The 19,521-nt window shown below is 40.2% G+C and overlaps 1 protein-coding gene across 4 annotated transcripts in view; it reads left to right on the forward strand.

Annotated features, from left to right (window-relative positions):
• Positions 1 to 19,521, forward strand: part of bcas3 (BCAS3 microtubule associated cell migration factor) — an 877,760-nt gene that overhangs the window by 541,782 nt on the left and 316,457 nt on the right. Inside the window, exon 24 of one of the 4 annotated variants that reach the window (XM_033630374.2) lies at positions 8,223 to 8,456. The exons of the other annotated variants lie outside the window; for them this stretch is intronic. Coding sequence (XP_033486265.1) covers positions 8,223 to 8,233 — 11 coding nt within the window. The 3' untranslated portion in view covers positions 8,234 to 8,456. Of the gene's footprint in view, positions 1 to 8,222; positions 8,457 to 19,521 lie in introns of those variants that run through there. 4 annotated transcript variants of the gene reach the window in all.

The following is a 19,521-nucleotide window of genomic DNA, read 5'->3' on the forward strand; positions in this document are numbered from 1 at the left end:
GTCATCACTCACTCTGACCAATGTTAACTTCATTACTAAGTCACTCACTCACAAAAAGACTTCTGTGATTGTAGGGCTGGTCTTGCACGCTGTGGTCTAACCAAATACTGGAGGTCCTGAGTTGGCATTTATTGACAGTGACATGCAGCGATGTTTACAGTAACTGAGAGATTCTGAATATGGAACTAACATGATGCAGCTAGGTCATTTTTGTTGAGACAGCTTATCACTCCGAGCAGTGGTGCTTCTTTTAACTCATGAATTATTTTGGCTGAAACACAGACATTAGCTGACATTAAGCCATTCAGGGAAAGGGACAGTCAGTGTCATCCAAAGAAACCAGCTAACATTACTTGAATGTTCGCACATTGTTAATATACGAGTCACCACGATTAAAAAGTTGGATAAGACATTTGGACCAACTGGATCTAATGCATAGTTAATGCATTTTAGTAGTAGGAAATTCTGTTATAATAATGTTTTAATGACAGTGGAAGCTCGGAGGCATGATGACTTGCCTCAACTTTATGATGGTATCGTCCACCCCAAGGCTGACTCTGTTGTTCTTTGGCTCTCCTTTGGAAAAACACAGGGAACTTGTGTGTCTGCATTTGAGTCTGATGTTGTCTTTAGCAGTTTCCCTCTGAAGTCTTGTCAGACATGACACTAAACACACACACATGCACACACAGACTCACAGAGCCTCAGAGCCATTGTTTCTCACACAGCAGGCCACAGGGTCGAATGCTGGTTGTAGAGCATTATCAGCCTCCATGTGTGTGTGTGTTTGTGCAGACATGCTCTCAGCTGAGGGAGCTGGTTCATGGGCCGGTCAGAGCCGCCTTATTTCCTTTTAATTGATTTAAGATGGGCAAACAAGACCTCAGTAAGCACACGGTACCCATTACACTCACACACAAGAAATACACAATGCCAAGATGCACACCAATGGAGCACATTTACTGACACACACTCTGCCACAATTGCTCCGGCGTGTTAGCTGCTTCACAGTTCCATCAGACTACATGAGGGGGTAATGTTTTCCCAGTCAGCACTGTTGCCTTTCAGCTGCCTGCAGCTCTGCCGGAACTTAATCATGATTAATAATGTTTTTAGTCACCTTGCTGTATAATGCCCACCTTGGTTTAATTATGTGTTCTCCAAGCCAAGCTCATGATCAGAGGAGAGGGGCTGCACTAATTAGCTCATCTCAATCACCTGTGTGTCTCCAACTGCAGTCAAAGGTTGCCATTGTCATAGTAACTAAGTGTACTAAGTGTACCTGTCATACTCCTGCTTCCAAGTCAAAACTGTGACTCCTGTAGCTTTTATTTTTTACCATGACAAATAGGACATCCTTATGAACAAACAGTGTGAAATGTGTGTGTCTCGTGTCAAATATGTAAACATGGCAGCAGGTTGGAAAACTGGCACTGTCTGCTTTCCTCCAGAGGTTTCTGGTCTCAGTTAACATGGGGCTCTATGCAGCAGTCACTTGGAGTTCCTCTCACTTTTAAGCTTGCACGGTCAGAGATGCAAGCCAAGGCTGTTTGCTGCAGCAGCCACTGTATCAATCAATCAATCAATCAATCATTTTTATTTATAAAGCCCAATATCACAAATCACAATTTGCCTCACAGGGCTTTACAGCATACGACATCCCTCTGTCCTTATGACCCTCGCAGCGGATAAGGAAAAACTCCCCAAAAAAAACCCTTTAACGGGGAAAAAAAATGGTAGAAACCTCAGGAAGAGCAACTGAGGAGGGATCCCTCTTCCAGACGTGCAATAGATGTCGTACAGAACAGATCAGCATAATAAATTAACAGTAATCCGCATGAGAGAGAGAGAGAGAGAGAGAGAGAGAGAGAGAGAGAGAGAGAGAGAGAGAGAGGGGGAGAGATGCAGGTAATGACAGTAGCTTACAACAACATTATTGAAAGTAATAATATTATAGTTATAGTTCTGGCTACTGTGGTACAATATGTTGAAAGTATGTATTAATATCTGGCAGTATACATGTGTGACAATAGTCATATTTGTATAAGAACAGTAGAAGTATGACTAATGACTAATGATGGCAGCAGCAGCAGGAGGCATCTGGCAGGACCACGACAGCAGCACAACCACACACATCACACTGTCCAGGCACCGCTGCGATATGAGTTAATCTGAGAGACAGTGGAGCACAAAGGCTCCGGAGAAGAAGCCGAGTTAGTGACATCCAGAATGGCCGAGTTAGCAAGATGCAGTAATAGAATACGAGAGAGAGAGAGAGAGAGAGAGAAGGAGAGAAGGTGCCCGGTGTATTATAGGGGGGTCCTCCGGCAGACTAGGCCTAAGTCAGCCTAACTAGGGGCTGGTACAGGGCAAGCCTGAGCCGGCCCTAACTATAAGCTTTATCAAAGAGGAAAGTCTTAAGTCTAGTCTTAAATGTGGAGACGGTGTCTGCCTCCCGGACCGTAACAGGAAGATGATTCCACAGGAGAGGAGCCTGATAGCTGAAGGCTCTGGCTCCTGATCTACTTTTGGAGACTTTAGGGACCACGAGTAACCCTGCGTTCTCAGAGCGCAGTGTTCTGGTGGGATAATATGGCACTATGAGCTTTCTAAGATATGACGGAGCTTAACCATTTAGGGCTTTATAAGTTAACAGCAGGATTTTAAATTCAATTCTGGATTTTACAGGGAGCCAGTGCAGAGAAGCTAAAACAGGAGAAATATGATCTCGTTTCTTAGTTCCTGTTAGTACACGTGCTGCTGCATTCTGAATTAGCTGGAGAGTTTTTAAGGACTTACTAGAGCTACCTGATAATAGAGAGTTACAGTAATCCAGCCTAGAGGTAACAAAAGCGTGGACCAATTTTTCTGCATCTTTTTGGGTCAGGATAGGTCTAATTTTTGCAATATTACGCAGATGAAAAAATGCAGTCCGTGAGGTTTGTTATAAATGAGAATTAAAAGACAAATCTTGATCAAATATTACTCCGAGGTTTCTTACGGTAGTGCTGGAGGCCAGAGCAATGCCATCTAGAGAAACTATGTCATCAGATAAAGAGTCTCTGAGTTGTTTGGGGCCAAGAACAATAACTTCAGTTTTGTCTGAATTTAACATCAGGAAATTGGTGCTCATCCAAGTTTTTATGTCTTTAAGGCAGTTATGGAGTTTAGTTAATTGATTACTTTCTTCTGGCTTTATCGATAAATACAACTGAGTATCATCCGCATAACAATGGAAATTTATAGAGTGATTTCTAATGATGTTACCCAAAGGAAGCATATATAGAGTAAATAGGATTGGTCCGAGCACAGAACCTTGCGGAACTCCAAAACAAACTTTGGTACGTAAGGATGATTCATTATGAACGTCAACAAACTGAAAACGATCAGATAAATAAGATTTAAACCAGCTCAGTGCAGAACCTTTTAGGCCAATTAAGTGATCCAGTCTCTGCAGTAGAATTTGATGGTCAATTGTGTCAAACGCCGCACTAAGATCTAATAAAACAAGTACAGAGACAAGTCCTTTGTCTGAAGCAATCAGAAGGTCATTTGTAATTTTAACTAGTGCTGTCTCAGTGCTTTGATGCACTCTAAATCCTGACTGAAATTCCTCAAATAAATTATTATCATGGAGAAAATCACACAGCTGGTCTGCGACTACTTTCTCAAGGATCTTTGACATAAAGGGAAGATTAGATATTGGTCTATAGTTGGCTAACACCTCTGGATCCAGGGTGGGCTTTTTTAGTAGAGGTTTAATTACAGCTACCTTAAAAGACTGTGGTACATAGCCTGTTAATAAGGATATATTGATCATATCTAATATATGAGTGTTAACTAAAGGAAAGACCTCCTTAAGTAGCCTAGTTTGGATGGGGTCTAAGAGACACGTTGATGATTTAGATGAAGAAATCACTGCGGTCAATTCTTGAAGAGAAATTGGGGAGAAGCAATCTAAATATATATTAGGTTTTACACCTGTGTTTGAGGTTAGATAGGTACTATCTGAGGACAGGAGGTCATGAATTTTGCCTCTAATAGTTAGAATTTTGTCATTAAAAAAGCTCATAAAATCATTACTGCTAAGGGCTAAAGGAATACAAGGCTCAATAAAGCTTTGACTCTCAGTCAGCCTGGCTACAGTGCTGAAAAGAAACCTGGGGTTGTTCTTATTGTCTTCTATTAATGCTGAGTAATAGTTTGCTCTGGCATTGCGGAGGCCCCTCTTATAAGTTTTGAGACTATCTGTCCAGATTAAACGAGATTCTTCCAGTTTGGTTAATCGCCAATTCCTTTCAAATTTCCGCGATATTTATTTTAACTTACGGGTTTGAGAGTTATACCAAAGAGCAAACTTTCTTTGCTTTTTTAACTTCTTTTTAAGAGGAGCTACAGAGTCAAGTGTTGTTCGCAGCGAGCCTACAGCGCTATCGACAAAATGATCAAAGTCGGTACAGGAAACCTTGGTTACTGAGGGACTTGGTATTGAATTTAACGACGGAGTAATCTTTTCCTTAAATTTTGCGACAGCACTATCTGATAAACATCTAGTATAGTAACTGTTGCTGAGTGGCGTGTAATCGAGTAAAAAGAAATCAAAAGTAATCAGATAATGATCCGATAGCGAGGGATTCTGTGGAAAGATTTTAGGTTATCAATTGCAATTCCATACGTCAGAACTAGATCAAGGGTATGGTTAAAACAATGAGTGGGTTCATGTACACCCTGACTGAAGCCAATGGAGTCTAATAATGAGATAAACGCGGTAGCCAGGGAGTCATTATCAACGTCGACATGAATGTTAAAATCGCCTGCAATAATAACTTTATCTGATTTAAGAACTAAACTGGATAAAAACTCTGAGAATTCAGATACAAATTCAGAATACGGGCCAGGAGCACGGTACACTATAACAAATAAAAGTGGCTGCGAGTTTTTCCAGGTCGGATGTAAAAGACTAAGAACGAGGCTTTCAAATGAATTATAATCTAGTTTAGGTTTAGGGCTGATTAACAGACTAGAGTTAAAAATGGCTGCAACTCCCCCTCCTCGGCCGCTGCCTTGAGGAATGTGGGTATTATTATGACTGGGAGGAGTGGACTCATTAAGACTAACATATTCATCTCGACACAGCCAGGTTTCAGTGAGACGGAGTAAATCAATATGATTATCTGATATTAATTTGTTTACTAACACTGCTTTAGAGACCTAATATTTAACAGTCCGCATTTAATTCTCCTGTTTTGTCTTTCTGTCACAGAAGAAGTTTTAATTTTTATGAGGTTGTTATGCACAACTCCTCTTTGTTTAATTTTAGATTTAAATAATTTAGGTGGTCAGGGGACAGACACCGTTTGTATAAAACTATGAAAACTATGGCTGGGTACCTGAACTAGAAGCTCAGAGAGGCGTATAGGACTGTGTCTCCGAGTCCTGGTCTCAACTCTGGGTTGTCACGGATTTAAATTACTAATAAAGTTTGCCAGGTTCCTAGAAATGAGAGCAGCTCCATCCAAAGTGGGATGAATGCCGTCTCTCCTAATAAGACCAGGTTTTCCCAAGAAAGTTTGCCAATTATTAACGAAACCCACATCGTTTGCTGGACACCACCTGGACAGCCAGCGATTAAATGATGACATGCGGCTAAACATGTCATCACTGGTCAGATTTGGGAGGGGTCCAGAGAAAACTACAGAGTCCGACATCATTTTTGCATATTCACACGCCGAGGCAATATTAATTTTAGTGACCTCCGATTGGCGTTACCGGGTGTCATTGCCGCCGATGTGAATAACAATCTTACTGAATCTACGTTTAGCTTTAGCCAGCAGTTTTAAATTTGATTCAATGTCGCCCGCTCTGGCCCCAGGGATATATTTGACTATGGCCGCTGGTGTTGCTAACTTCACGTTTCTCAGAATAGAGCTGCCAATAACCAGAGTTTTATCCTCAGCGGGTGTGTCGCTGAGTGGGGAAAAGCGGTTGGAAACGTGAACAGGCTGGTGGTGAGCCGTGGGCTTCGGCTTGGAGCTGTGCTTCTGGCGAACCGTAACCCAACCTCCCGGCTGAACGGGAGTTACCGGAGGACAGTTAGCAGAGGCTAAGGCTATGCTATGTGGCTCCGCACCGGCTACAGGGGGCTGGCTAACTACCGCAGCTACTGAATGGTTTTCCATGGTGCGGAGCCGCGCTTCTAATTCACTAAGCCTCGCCTCCAACGCAGCAAATAAGCTACACTTATTACAATTACCACTGTCGCTAAAGGAGGCAGAGGCATAACTGAACATTAGGCACACCGAGCAAGAGAGAGCAGAGGGAGAAGCCATCGCTAACTGTAAAGCTAATGTAGCTACCAAGGCTAGTAACGTGCAAACAGCAGCTAAGAGATTAGCGAGAAAGTCGTAGAAAGGAGGAGAGCTATAAGTGCTTAAACAGAACCAGTGTGGGTTAAGACTTGAAGTAGACATTAAAACAACGTTAAAGCAACTGAAGTGAGAAAGCAGGCTAGTAGAATTCACCAGAGCAGTACAGAGACACTGTCACAGAAACACCGGAAATGACACAACTCGCTTACCGCAATACGTCAGCACATCCAACAAGCAGTTCGAGTTCTTCTTCTGTACGACAGAATACATTTTTTACTTTATTTTGACCTAAAAAAAAAAAAGAAACAGGGCGCACAGTATCATCTCACAGCTTAGATAGCCTACTTTAACAAATTCAGTAATAATTAAATGGATTATGATGATGAGCAGAAGGATGTAATAGAGGAATAGGACTGACAGAGAGAGGGACAGTGTTGCGACAGAGAGGGAGGACAGCTCAGCCCATTTAGGTCGCCATTGTGCAGAGAGTGGCGACAGCCAGAGAGATACCTCCAGTGGAGAGAAGCAAGGCAAGAAAATGTGTCTTTCCATTTTGTCTCATATATAGATTTTCACAAAGAAAAGAACAATACAACACATGCACTCAGTTTGCAAGGTTTCTGTGTGTAACGATTTTTATCAGATGACAGATTAAGCAAACATACGAGAAATACGGATTTGGTTTGCCAAGACCTTAACTGTTGAGTCTCCCATTCTAGCTCTGAACATTCCGTACAATACACACTAATGTAAAAATGTGAGAGGGGTATAGAAGTTAAATATTTAAAAAAAAATAAATAAACAGGAAATTGTATGTGAATGTATAACTGGGGAGATAAGAGTCGAAAATGCATGAAAGAGAATAATTTTGTGTCAAATTTAAACATTTTGTCAATTATTTTGAAAGAGGAAACTTCCAGAAAACATTGAATATTTCTAAAAGTATGAAAGGTAGGAATTGGGAAAAGTAATAGCATGCATGTCCAAATTGAGTTCAACATTTTGATGTTTTAATAAAACTTATACTTTGAAAAATGTGTAAGGAATTAAATGACCAAAATAGCATCAGAATATTAATAAAGCTTTAGAAGAACACTGGTTGTGAATGCTTCTGGATTTTTTCTTTGTAACATGCATGCAGATTGGGACTTTATCATTTTAATTCTTTTTCACTTATTTGTTTTTTGTTTGGCCCTGCACTAAAGTGCACACCTGCCTTAAGAAGAACACTTATTTTCTGACTTTCAGTCTCTTAGTATTTCATTTCTAAATAATTTTTAAAGAATGGCTTTTACAGAAGAACAAGATCCAAACATGTAAGGATGCCAGAATATGTGCATGTAGTAAAAAGGCTGGCTAAATATATTCCATAACCTAAAATATTGTAGCAAAAACATAAATAAATAAAAAATAATAATCACACAACATATGTATCTTGATATGATATACTCTGCTTGCTCTATAAGAAGTTGAAAAGAAAACATAAACAAGGCATACACAGTTAAATCATTTTGTCCCAGAGCTCTGCCCACGCTGTAGTCTGTTTCTTGATCTAAGCAGTACCTGATGCAGCTGCCTGTTGCTGGAGGATGAATAGAGAATCACTTGTCAAACATAGCTATCAGCCTCTTCAGCACAATTAGGCTGTGGCTGCATGCACAGCCAAACATGCTTTGATAAGCTTCATGCCTCCCTCACTCATCTGCCCTCTCCAACCATGGATATGCATGCTGAAGAAAAACAAGTATGCAAAAAAAGAAAGAAAGAAAATAAAAAAACACCCACCTATGTATCACCAGCACAGATTTAAACCCAAACTTTTTTTCTTTTTTATTTCTTGTTTGTCTCCTGCAGGTTATTCCTAAAAAGGAAGCTCCTCGCTCTGCAAATTACCATTACAATTGTTTTTCTTTTTTTATTAACATTCTTTTCCTCACAAGCATGCCTATCATTTTCATTGCCCCTTCATCCATCCATCCATCCATCCATCCATCCATCCATCCATCCCTCTCTCCCTCATAACCCAATCATTGTTTTATCATTGGTGTGAGAGAGAGAAGAGGACAGGCGAAAGGAGAAGGAGGAAGAGAGGAAGATGGCCGGCTTTCCGCTTGTCTGTCTTTCTGTTTGTCTCTCTCATTTTTGTCCAGGTATGGCCTCAATGGAGGTTGCCCTCCCAAGTCCATTTGATAATAATGCGTAGGCTAATAGTTTAAAAACATTCTAAATAAAATTCCAGTGAAAGACTGAATAACAACACAATACCAAGACCATATCAGTATTACTTTTTAACTCAATAACTGTCCTTAAGATGCTCTCTCCACAGAGCTGGATGTCATAACATTAACTGTGGATGAAGGCTGTCGAGCTTTACAGCTTTGTTCACCACGGTGCTCATTAAAACCAAACAGTTGTTGATTTCTTTCGGCGGCAAGTGGGCCAGTATGTGTGTGTCACTGCCCAACCTATTGTCTGTTACTGATCTTTTTGTGCATTGCTGTGGGTGATCACACAATACCAGTGTTGTCACTGTGTCATGGCATAGGGAGCACTGGAGAAATAATGTGTTGTTAGGTTGAGGATAATTTTTTGGCACAAAACCTTTCGGCTAAACTAGCTACTTACAGGCTCTAACATGGGTTATAGGTTTGATTCGAACCCAGTGAGTTTGACTTGTTTTGTATATTGAAACACAAAATAACTTACCACAAAGACTTGGAGATGACATAACAGAGGTTAAATGTGCTGAGATCAAGTGGACTATGTGGCCTGATACATGGTAATGTACTAAGTATGTTATGATAATAATGTACAGCTGTGTTGTTTGCCGACTAAAAGAGGAGGGGGAAAGGAGATTAAGTCATTTTTATAATTTAGCCATCGTTTCGACATGACATTTTTTCGACTATGACTAAGTGAGGATGTTTGGGGTTTTTTTGGTGTTAACAAGCAGGTGGACTTGCTGTAGGGGGCACTGGATCTGTATATTATATCATAATTTCTGTAAGCCCTAAGGAGGGTGAGTGATCAGTCATTTTTAGCGCTTAAAAATAAACACCCACAAGTGTAAGGCCACTAACAATAATATAACAAGAGAATGATAGGTCAAACATTTTAAAATCTCATAAAATAAATATTGCTCAAATTTACATGGCAAAATAGTTATTTAAATGTATTACAAAAATGCACAGTATCAACTATTTAGCCAGTAAAATGTAATATGATGAAGTTATTAGTTTCCTTCAGCCAAAATTGCTGCCTCATAAGAAGCAGTTTCACACTCTTCCCAGTCTTCAGTTAACAAGAGAGACTGAAGCAAAGTGCACTTGGCTCAGATGTGTCTTGTATCACAGAACAGTTTTTCTATGGAGCAACTCGCACAGACATACTCAACACACTCAGCAGCATTTGCCCTTTAGTCAGAAAATGAAGCATGTTTTATACATCCAGCTCAGCATGAAATGGTTACATTATGAGGGAGGAAGAGCGCTTGTGTCTGCAGAGAACCAATCAAAATGGTGTGTGTGGAGCAAGTTGAAGTGTTAGCATGAAGCCTACTAAATAACTACATTAAGTTTTAGTATGTAGCACAGGAGCATATGGAAGGTTTAATAGTCTGTGTTTACATCACAAAATGGAAAAGCAGACGATTTGGCTTCGATCTTAAATAGCCATCAATAATCTCCTCTGTTTCTTGTTTTTATTGTGCATTGGTGTCAAATTAAATTCCTGTACTTGAGACCCCTCAGTACTGTGCTTTGAGGTTTCATTTTGTGGTTTAAAATAACCAATAAATCTATCCTGTCTGTCATAACCAATTACAGTTCTTAAAGTTGTATTTTTGTTTATAAAAAACCCCAACGTATTTTACATATAAATATGCTGTCAGCAATTTGTATTGTTTCCAGTGAAAGTTCCTGTCTCAATTCTACATTAAACTTTCAATGTTTTACCTTAAGTAGGGAGTTTTTAACTGTGTACCTGGTAGGGATGCAACGGTCCTTGGTAAAATATTGAACCGTTCGGTCCACCCTGCACAGATCAATACGCCCTTATGGACCATGGGTTTTCGGTTTTGCAATTAATTTTGCGTTGATGCTTTACAGGCCACTGTGTGTGTGTGCCTATCCACAGGCCAAGTCCATGGCTGTATAAAGAGAACAGCCGAGTCAGCCTGTTGCACAAAAGCCCTCCCCGCGAGTTATTGTCCAATTACTGTTGTGGCTCCACCCACTCACTCCCTCACACTGTTGTAACTGGAGCCGGGGAAAGTGACACACACACACACACACACACTCATACACCCAATGGAACTTAATTTAATCCATAGTAATAAGTAATACTTGTTTTATAATATATTCACATAATACCTTTTTTTACTGTATTGTCATTATTTCAGTATATCTTAGGTGCTGCTGCTTAGCATGTTCTGAAAGTATTGAACTACATCTTCCGAGTTTTCTTCCATTCCTCTCCAATTTATTTGTCATTCAGTTGTCAGTTAGATTTGTCTTATTATACCCCTATCCCTTCATTTATTTTCACTCTTTTTTAATGTTTTTAATATATTATGCCCAAAAGGCTGAAACCCTTTTGTTTTTGTCCTGTTTTATCATTATTATTATTATTATTATTATTATTATTATTAGTAGTAGTAGTAGTAGTAGTAGTAGTATTCATAAATGTTTTCACAAATTCCTGTGAGATGGTGCATCGTAGAGACATGAAATTTTCACCAACGATTGGAAGTTGGGTGCAAATGGTGCTTATTATAATTAAGGATGAAGAAATTTTGTTTTGAAAGGCCACCACCCTATCCTCTATGTCAGACTGACTTGAAATTCAACACACATGTTCAAGAACCCTCAATGTCCGCTTGACTAGATTGTCCGTCATATTGATTTTTTAGAAATACACATTTTTGACATCTCCAATTTGTACCAAAGTTTCTGTGGATCATCATGGGATGAATTTCTTTAAAAGGTATCAAAGGTTTGTTTGATATGTCATTAAGTTTTGATGATATTTACCAATGAACTTTAGAGGGGGCTTGGTTAAGTACATTAATGGATTTTACTCCTTAACCGTTGAGCCAATCATCACAAAACTTGTAGGAAATGTCTATATAAGTAACTGCATCATAACCTGAAAGTTTGATACAAATCAACCAATAGGGGGTGCTGTACATGCAAAAACTTTATATCTTATAATCAGCCAGAGATATTTGTACTAAATATGGTTTGCATCATCTAGGGTCACATCTCAGTCGATGCACAAAATTTGAAAATGATTGCTTAAAGGGGGCATGGCTTATTCCATTAATTCTAAATTTCAAGACATTTCACAGTCCATACTTCAAAAAAATCAAATCACCTGTGTGTCCTACACAGCTGAAATTGTCTACAGTGCAACCTGTAGTCAATTCAGAAGTATGTCACTCTATATTTTTTAGAATATGTAAAATTAATTAACATCTATATCTCTTATAGATGTTAATCTATAATATATAATATATATAATATATATCTATAACCACTAGGGGCACCACAAATACAAAAAAATGGACTTGGGATAATACAAATCAGACTAGAAATCATAAATTGATTTTCCAGTCTTTACAAAACTTGCAGGGTATGTTAAATAATAATGATGAACCAAGTGAACCATATTATTTTGAAATCGGTCAATAGGGGGCACAACAAGTTCCAAACAAGTGCAATGGTCTTTTTTTTTTTTTAAAAAACAAAAAAAATTGGCTATAAATCAATGAAGGTTTATTCAAACATCAACAAACTCAGTGGAGTCTTTTAACTAAGCCATAAAAGCATGTCCACAAAATGTTTCTGCAGCTGACCAATAGGAAGTGACAGAGTTTGTGATGGTAACTAAGTGTAGAGATTTGGACATAAATGAATGAGTATCTGTCTAATTGTCATAAAACTTGTTGGTAATCTTTAACAGGTGTCCTAAACCCAGGGGCGCTGGCAGGGATTTTGGGCCCCATAAAAAGAATTTTTACTGGGAGTGTTACACAGCAGAAAATTTTTGATGCTATTTTACATAAAACTATGCATTTTGATGGTATTTTTGACTATCATTCCCATATTTGTGAAAAAAGAAGAACCTCTTCCTCCACTTCCACATTCCTCCCGACAAACTTGAAGAGGATCCTGGACCAGGCTCTGTAGAGTGTACGTGACATACATAAATTATATAGTATTTCCTATAATGTAGCCTAACTATTGTAATAGCATCATAGTCACCATTTCAGGTGGCCTCCCACCATTTTGTTTTACTTAAAGGTGCTTTCAGTGATTTGACCAAAAATAACAAAAGAAATGCGATTTTCACTAACAATCCCCCACTGCTCACTGTCTCCCTCTTGTAGGTCTAATTTATCTCCGAAACTGTAGACTCACAGGTGGTGGCATTGGATTTGGGGTGAAAAAATACATATATGAGGCTATATGGTCGTTAATCTATTTAATCTTCTGATTTCCAGAATATGTAAACATTTCTCTGATTGGACTGAGAGCAGTCCTCCTTCTCCTCTGTTCCTACTGTAATTCTTCTATTTCAGCGATAGCTGAATTTTAACAAAAAAGTTATATATATATGTACTGAACAAAAATATAAATGCAACACTTTTGTTTTTGCTCCCATTTTTCATGAGCTGAACTCAAAGATCTAAAACATTTTCTATACACACAAAAAACCATTTCTCACAAATATTGTTCACAAATCTGCCTAAATCTGTGTTAGTGAGCACTTCTCCTTTGCCGAGATAATCCATCCCACCTCACAGGTGTGGCATATCAAGATGCTGATTAGACAGCATGAATATTGCACAGGTGTGCCTTAGGCTTGCCACAATAAAAGGCCACTCTGAAATGTTCAGTTTTATCACACAGCACAATGCCACAGATGTTGCAAGTTTTGAGGGAGCGTGCAATTGGCATGCTGACTGCAGGAATGTCCACCAGAGCTGTTGCCCGTGAACTGAATGTTCATTTCTCTACCATAAGCCGTCTCCAAAGGCGTTTCAGACAATTTGGCAGTACATCCAACCGGCCTCACAACCGCAGACCACGTGTAACCACACCAGCCCAGGACCTCCACATCCAGCATGTTCACCTCCAAGATCGTCTGAGACCAGCCACCCGGACAGCTGCTGCAACAATCAGTTTGCATAACCGTCAGAAACCGTCTCAGGGAAGCTCATCTGCATGCTCGTCGTCCTCATCGGGGTCTCGACCTGACTGCAGTTCGTCATCGTAACCGACTTGAGTGGGCAAATGCTCACATTCGATGGCGTCTGGCACGTTGGAGAGGTGTTCTCTTCATGGATGAATCCCGGTTTTCACTGTTCAGGACAGATGGCAGACAGCGTGTGTGGCGTCGTGTGGGTAAGCGGTTTGCTGATGTCAATGTTGTGGATCAAGTGGCCCATGGTGGTGGTGGGGTTATGGTACGGGCAGGCGTATGTTATGGACAACAAACACAGGTGCATTTTATTGATGGCATTTTGAATGCACAGAGATACCGTGACAAGATCCTGAGGCCCATTGTTGTGCCATTCATCCACGACCATCACCTCATGTTGCAGCGTGATAATGCACGGCCCCATGTTGCAAGGATCTGTACAAAATTCCTGGAAGCTGAAAACATCCCAGTTCTTGCATGGCCAGCATACTCACCGGACATGTCACCCATTGAGCACGTTTGGGATGCTCTGGATCAGCGTATACGACAGCGTGTTCCAGTTCCTGCCAATATCCAGCAACTTGGCACAGCCATTGAAGAGGAGTGGACCAACATTCCACAGGCCACAATCAACAACCTGATCAACTCTATGCGAAGGAGATGTGTTGCACTGCGTGAGGCAAATGGTGGTCACACCAGATACTGACTGGTTTTCTGACCCCCCCAGACCCACACCTGTGCAATATTCATGCTGTCTAATCAGCATCTTGATATGCCACACCTGTGAGGTGGGATGGATTATCTCGGCAAAGGAGAAGTGCTCACTAACACAGATTTAGACAGATTTGTGAACAATATTTGTGAGAAATGGTCTTTTATGTGTATAGAAAATGTTTTAGATCTTTGAGTTCAGCTCATGAAAAATGGGAGCAAAAACAAAAGTGTTGCGTTTATATTTTTGTTCAGTGTATATACACACACATATGCTTTTTAAACCAGTCTGTAATAAAGTTTATCATTATTATTAATTCAACACACAGCTGCTCACCTCCTTCCTCATGTGGGGGTACTGGTTCAGGGGCAGGTGGAGTTGGGGGCTGACAGACAGCTGCTGCTGCTGCTGCTGCACTTGATGTATCTGTTCGGAACGAGGCATCATTTTGACAGTGGGGAGGTCAACTGATTGAATATGAGCAGCTTGCTAAATGTTTGACTGTATTAATTATTTGACTAAAACAACATTGAAATGTAAAAATCCAGAGTTTTCTTCAGAAATATGAGTTAACATGGGGAGAAAAGTGAGCTAGCTTATACACCATGGACAAAGTTAATATTCCATAACTTTCCACCACATGAACCACTAACAAACCCACCCTTGCTTTTTTAAATACTGGGTGACATATGGTCAACCCTTTGCTTCTTTCTCCTCTCTTAGCTTCCTTTCTTTCCGTTTTTGGCTACCTGATTTTTGAGGCATATTGCCGTCTCCGCCTCCTTACCCGCTGCCTGTGACAAATTACCGGCGCACTGCAGCTGATCCAGTCGGACTGAACCATTTTACGTAAATAGAGAGGGGGGACGTTAATGTTTCCAAAACAAATAAAGTTATTGTTAACAGTACATTGTAAATAAAATATATTTGTGACTATAAGTTAGTTAATAACTTAGTGTCATATTATTTTTTGTCAGTATTATAATTTTATTAGGGGTCTCTCTGAGCCCCTCTTAATCATGGGCCCCTAGAATCCTTCTCCTTTTTCCCTCCTTTTTGGCACCCCAGCCTAAACCGTCAAAGGTCTTGATCTTGCCCAGCTTTCAACTTCCATGCTGGCTTGTACCCCGGAATTGCCGCTTGCGGCTATATTTACAATAAATTCTTGCTTCTTTCTCATTTTACTTTGAAATCACTTAACTGTTATGTCTTTGACACATGTTGCACAATGTGGGCATAGAACTTTTTTTTTTTTCTTTCTTTTTTCTTTTTTTTTTTTTTACTACAGTAAAAGGAGTTTTTCATTTGGGTGAGCAGAAGACAATTTTTTTTTCATTTGAAGGGTATTGCATAACCATCATGTAGGATAAGCCAATTTAACAACAGCATTTGTCATTTGTCCAAACACTTAAAATGACCTATGGTCACAGATGTGATAAGAGACCTCGTGCAGTCCTGTGAATACTGACTGTCATCACTCAGTAGCAAAGACGGAAGTTGCCTGACATTGTTATTAGTGCAGACAAACCTCTTAATGAGGAGGCTGGGATGGATGGTATGGTGTAAATACAGTCTGACTGTCATCTCTGCCTAACCACAACCATATATTTTTGGTAACCTCAACTTTACCAAACAGAGGTGGCTGATTATGAGATCTGTAACTTTCTGTCATTTGACATTGAAGAGGACACAAACAACCTAGATTGTCATTTAGATAGGATGACTTGTACAAAAAGAGACCATGATCACATAGTTTTAATTCCAACAGATTTAGTGAAGCAGTATTTGGTATGTGCAATAAAAACAAGCTGTTAATCTAGTCACTGAAGTGAGCAAGTATGGGTAGCAAACACATGAGGAATCCAACCTGCCAGCTGGTGTTAACTTTGCATAGAATTCCAAGAGGGCGTATCACTGGATAATTCAGAGGACTCCATGGTTCCCAGAAGATCCATAATATGCTAAAGCTACTAGAATTTGTTATTGGACTAATAAATAGATTGTCTGCATTAGCAATAATTCCATCGGTGACAATTTGTAATGACACTATTTGAACAATCTAGAGAAGGTGGACTTAAACGTAAAACCTAGTGAAACTTTGCAAACACTTCCAGACTTAGCTGAAGATGCAAAAAACTATTTGGGTCCACTCATATAGAGATTATTAATCAAGAGATAATACCTAAAGATTGTAGCAACTATTTGTACATTTACATAGCTACGACAAAGTATAGTAGCATTTCAGCATAAGGCGAACTGTCTGCTTTGGGCCATTGCACGCCAAGTCCATATTTTTGTCCAAAGTTGTAGCACATTTAAACTAAGTCCAACCTCATGTTGTGTCATTCACATTTGCACACTGACTCTGAAACTTTCATTCATCACTTAAGTATTCAGCACAAGTTTAATTTTCTGTTTTTTTGGCATCTGTCAAAAACCTTGACCAAGAAACTATGAAGAAAATATGTTGTAATGTGCGGCACACATCTGGCACAGAAGACAGGAGCAGTATCACTTCATAACTCAGATAACCTTTCAACAGGTCTGATCGTAATATTCAGGTGGATGATGATGACGAGGAGTAGGATGTACTAGAGGATGAGGACCATACACAGAGAGGGAGGACAGCTGCAAGTTCGTCTACGTAACAGTTTTTATCAGACTAATTAAAAAACACTCAAACAAAGCCTTTAGACTGGTGTCTGCTAGATTAATATAGGGAACTATGCCTTAAATAGTTGGACACAGTAAGATTTTTCATATGCTGATCACTTACAGTATTTCAAAGCAGCATAGGGCAATTACAAAAAAAATCCCAAAAAAGCAGAAGAATGCTTCATGTCTCCATCCAAGTGGAAGCTAAGGATGTTTTACTTACTGACATCTCGCCAATGGTTTCTTGGTAACGAAGACCAATCGACTTTGAAAAATTCAACTGCCACCAAGTGACATACTTTTTTTTTTTTGCCATGAGTTAAATTGTAGTTAGTATCCTCAAGGCCTTAAAACCTGAACCCTACAGACACCCTGTGTCCCTGAGTTCAGATTTCACTGTATGCAAGATGGCCTTGCACTCCTCTCCCAATTTGAACCATTACTCTCCACTTTGTAATCAGCTCCAACAATTATAACCTTCAGTGTGCCTCTGATTACTGTCCTGGTATATTTTGGACTGTTCTGGGAATCCAGAAAAAAATTGATACAGGTCCCAGCAGAACTCTAGGTTAAACACATTTACAGTAACCCTGTCTGCGTGTGTTTGCGTGTGGGTTGCTGTTCGTTTGAAGTGCTCATTCCAACCAAAATTACAGTGCTGCCATAATGAAGTATCACCATGCGATTTCGAGGCAGACCAGTACAAAGAGTGAACAGTTGTGTGTGTGTGTGTGTGTGTGTGTGTGTGTGTGTTTGCGGCTTTATGTGTACTGGACATTTGAGGTGAAATAGGTTCAAATAGGATGCCCAAGCAAAAAGTATTTGCCTAGCCAAAGTGTGTGTGTGTGTGTGTGTGTGTGTGTGTGAGAGAGAGAGTGTGAGTGTGGGTGTGTACATGTCTTTCTTCTAGCATGTGTGTCAATCTGACAAGTAGAAAAATAGCTCTTGTGTGTGAGGCAGTCCCGCTGTGCCGTGGTGAGTGTTTGTATGTTTAACAATGCCTATGACTCTGACTTTAAGGAAGGCAGTTGCGTGAGTGTCCTCCCAGTTGTGCTTCTAAATGTGTGGATGCACCAGCCAGCTGTGACAAAGCTCAGTTTGAGCTCACACACACACTTGTTGGTGCGGGTGTCTTTGGCTGCAGGCTGTGTTGGCCTCACCTACAGCCTCCCTGGCCTGCTGAATGCTGCATGAGGCTCGGCTGCCTCATACATAGTGCATCAGCACAAACATGCCATCAGATGATATGCATACTGCATCAGCACCTGTGCCCTCCTTCACTAACAAGCACCCAATCCATTTTTCATCAGCACATGCAGTGGGACTGCTGTTTTAGGACAGGAAAGTAGAGGTGGTGGATGGCAACCAATGTGTGTTTTGCTTTTGTTTATGTGGTTGTTGGAGATGGTGGATCTGGTCTTTTGTTGTCTCACTTTTGTTGCTTTACACTTTGGGTATGCAGGATTCTTCTTGGCTTTTTCTTTGCTCAGAAAAATAATTTCTTTTAAAGATAGAGCATTAATTTAAAGCTGCTAATTGTTTTGATTTTCTGGCCCACGGACCCCATTCCATCAACCTTGTTTCCAGCAACTACTGGATCTGTGGATCAGCGAGTCAATTTCTCGCTCAGACTTGGCGTACAGCTTGATGTCATCCATGTAGAGCAGGTGGCTGATTATTGCCCCACTTCAGAATCGGTATCCATAGCCAGTCTTCTTGATGATCTGACTGAGGGGATTCAGGCCTATGCAGAACAGCTGTGGTGACAGTGCATCCCCTTGGTATATGCCACATTTGATGTTGACTTGGGCAATCGGTTTTGAGTTGGCCTCTAGGGTCGTCTTCCACATTCCCATGGAGTTCTTTATGAAGGCCATTAGTGTCCTGTTGATCTTGTATAGTTCCAGACATTCCAGTATCCATGTGTATGGCATTGAGTCGTAGGCTTTCTTGTAGTCAATCCAGGCGGTGCACAGGTTGGTGTATATATATCCATATATATATATATATATATATACAGTACAGGCCAAAAGTTTGGACACACCTTCTCATTCAATGCGTTTTCTTTATTTTCATGACTATTTACATTGTAGATTCTCACTGAAGGCATCAAAACTATGAATGAACACATGTGGAGTTATGTACTTAACAAAAAAAGGTGAAATAACTGAAAACATGTTTTATATTCTAGTTTCTTCAAAATAGCCACCCTTTGCTCTGATTACTGCTTTGCACACTCTTGGCATTCTCTCCATGAGCTTCAAGAGGTAGTCACCTGAAATGGTTTTCCAACAGTCTTGAAGGAGTTCCCAGAGGTGTTTAGCACTTGTTGGCCCCTTTGCCTTCACTCTGCGGTCCAGCTCACCCCAAACCATCTCGATTGGGTTCAGGTCCGGTGACTGTGGAGGCCAGGTCATCTGCTGCAGCACTCCATCACTCTCCTTCTTGGTCAAATAGCCCTTACACAGCCTGGAGGTGTGTTTGGGGTCATTGTCCTGTTGAAAAATAAATGATCGTCCAACTAAATGCAAACCGGATGGGATGGCATGTCGCTGCAGGATGCTGTGGTAGCCATGCTGGTTC

This window comes from Epinephelus lanceolatus, chromosome 4 (assembly GCF_041903045.1).
Source record: "Epinephelus lanceolatus isolate andai-2023 chromosome 4, ASM4190304v1, whole genome shotgun sequence".
Taxonomy (NCBI): domain Eukaryota; kingdom Metazoa; phylum Chordata; class Actinopteri; order Perciformes; family Serranidae; genus Epinephelus; species Epinephelus lanceolatus.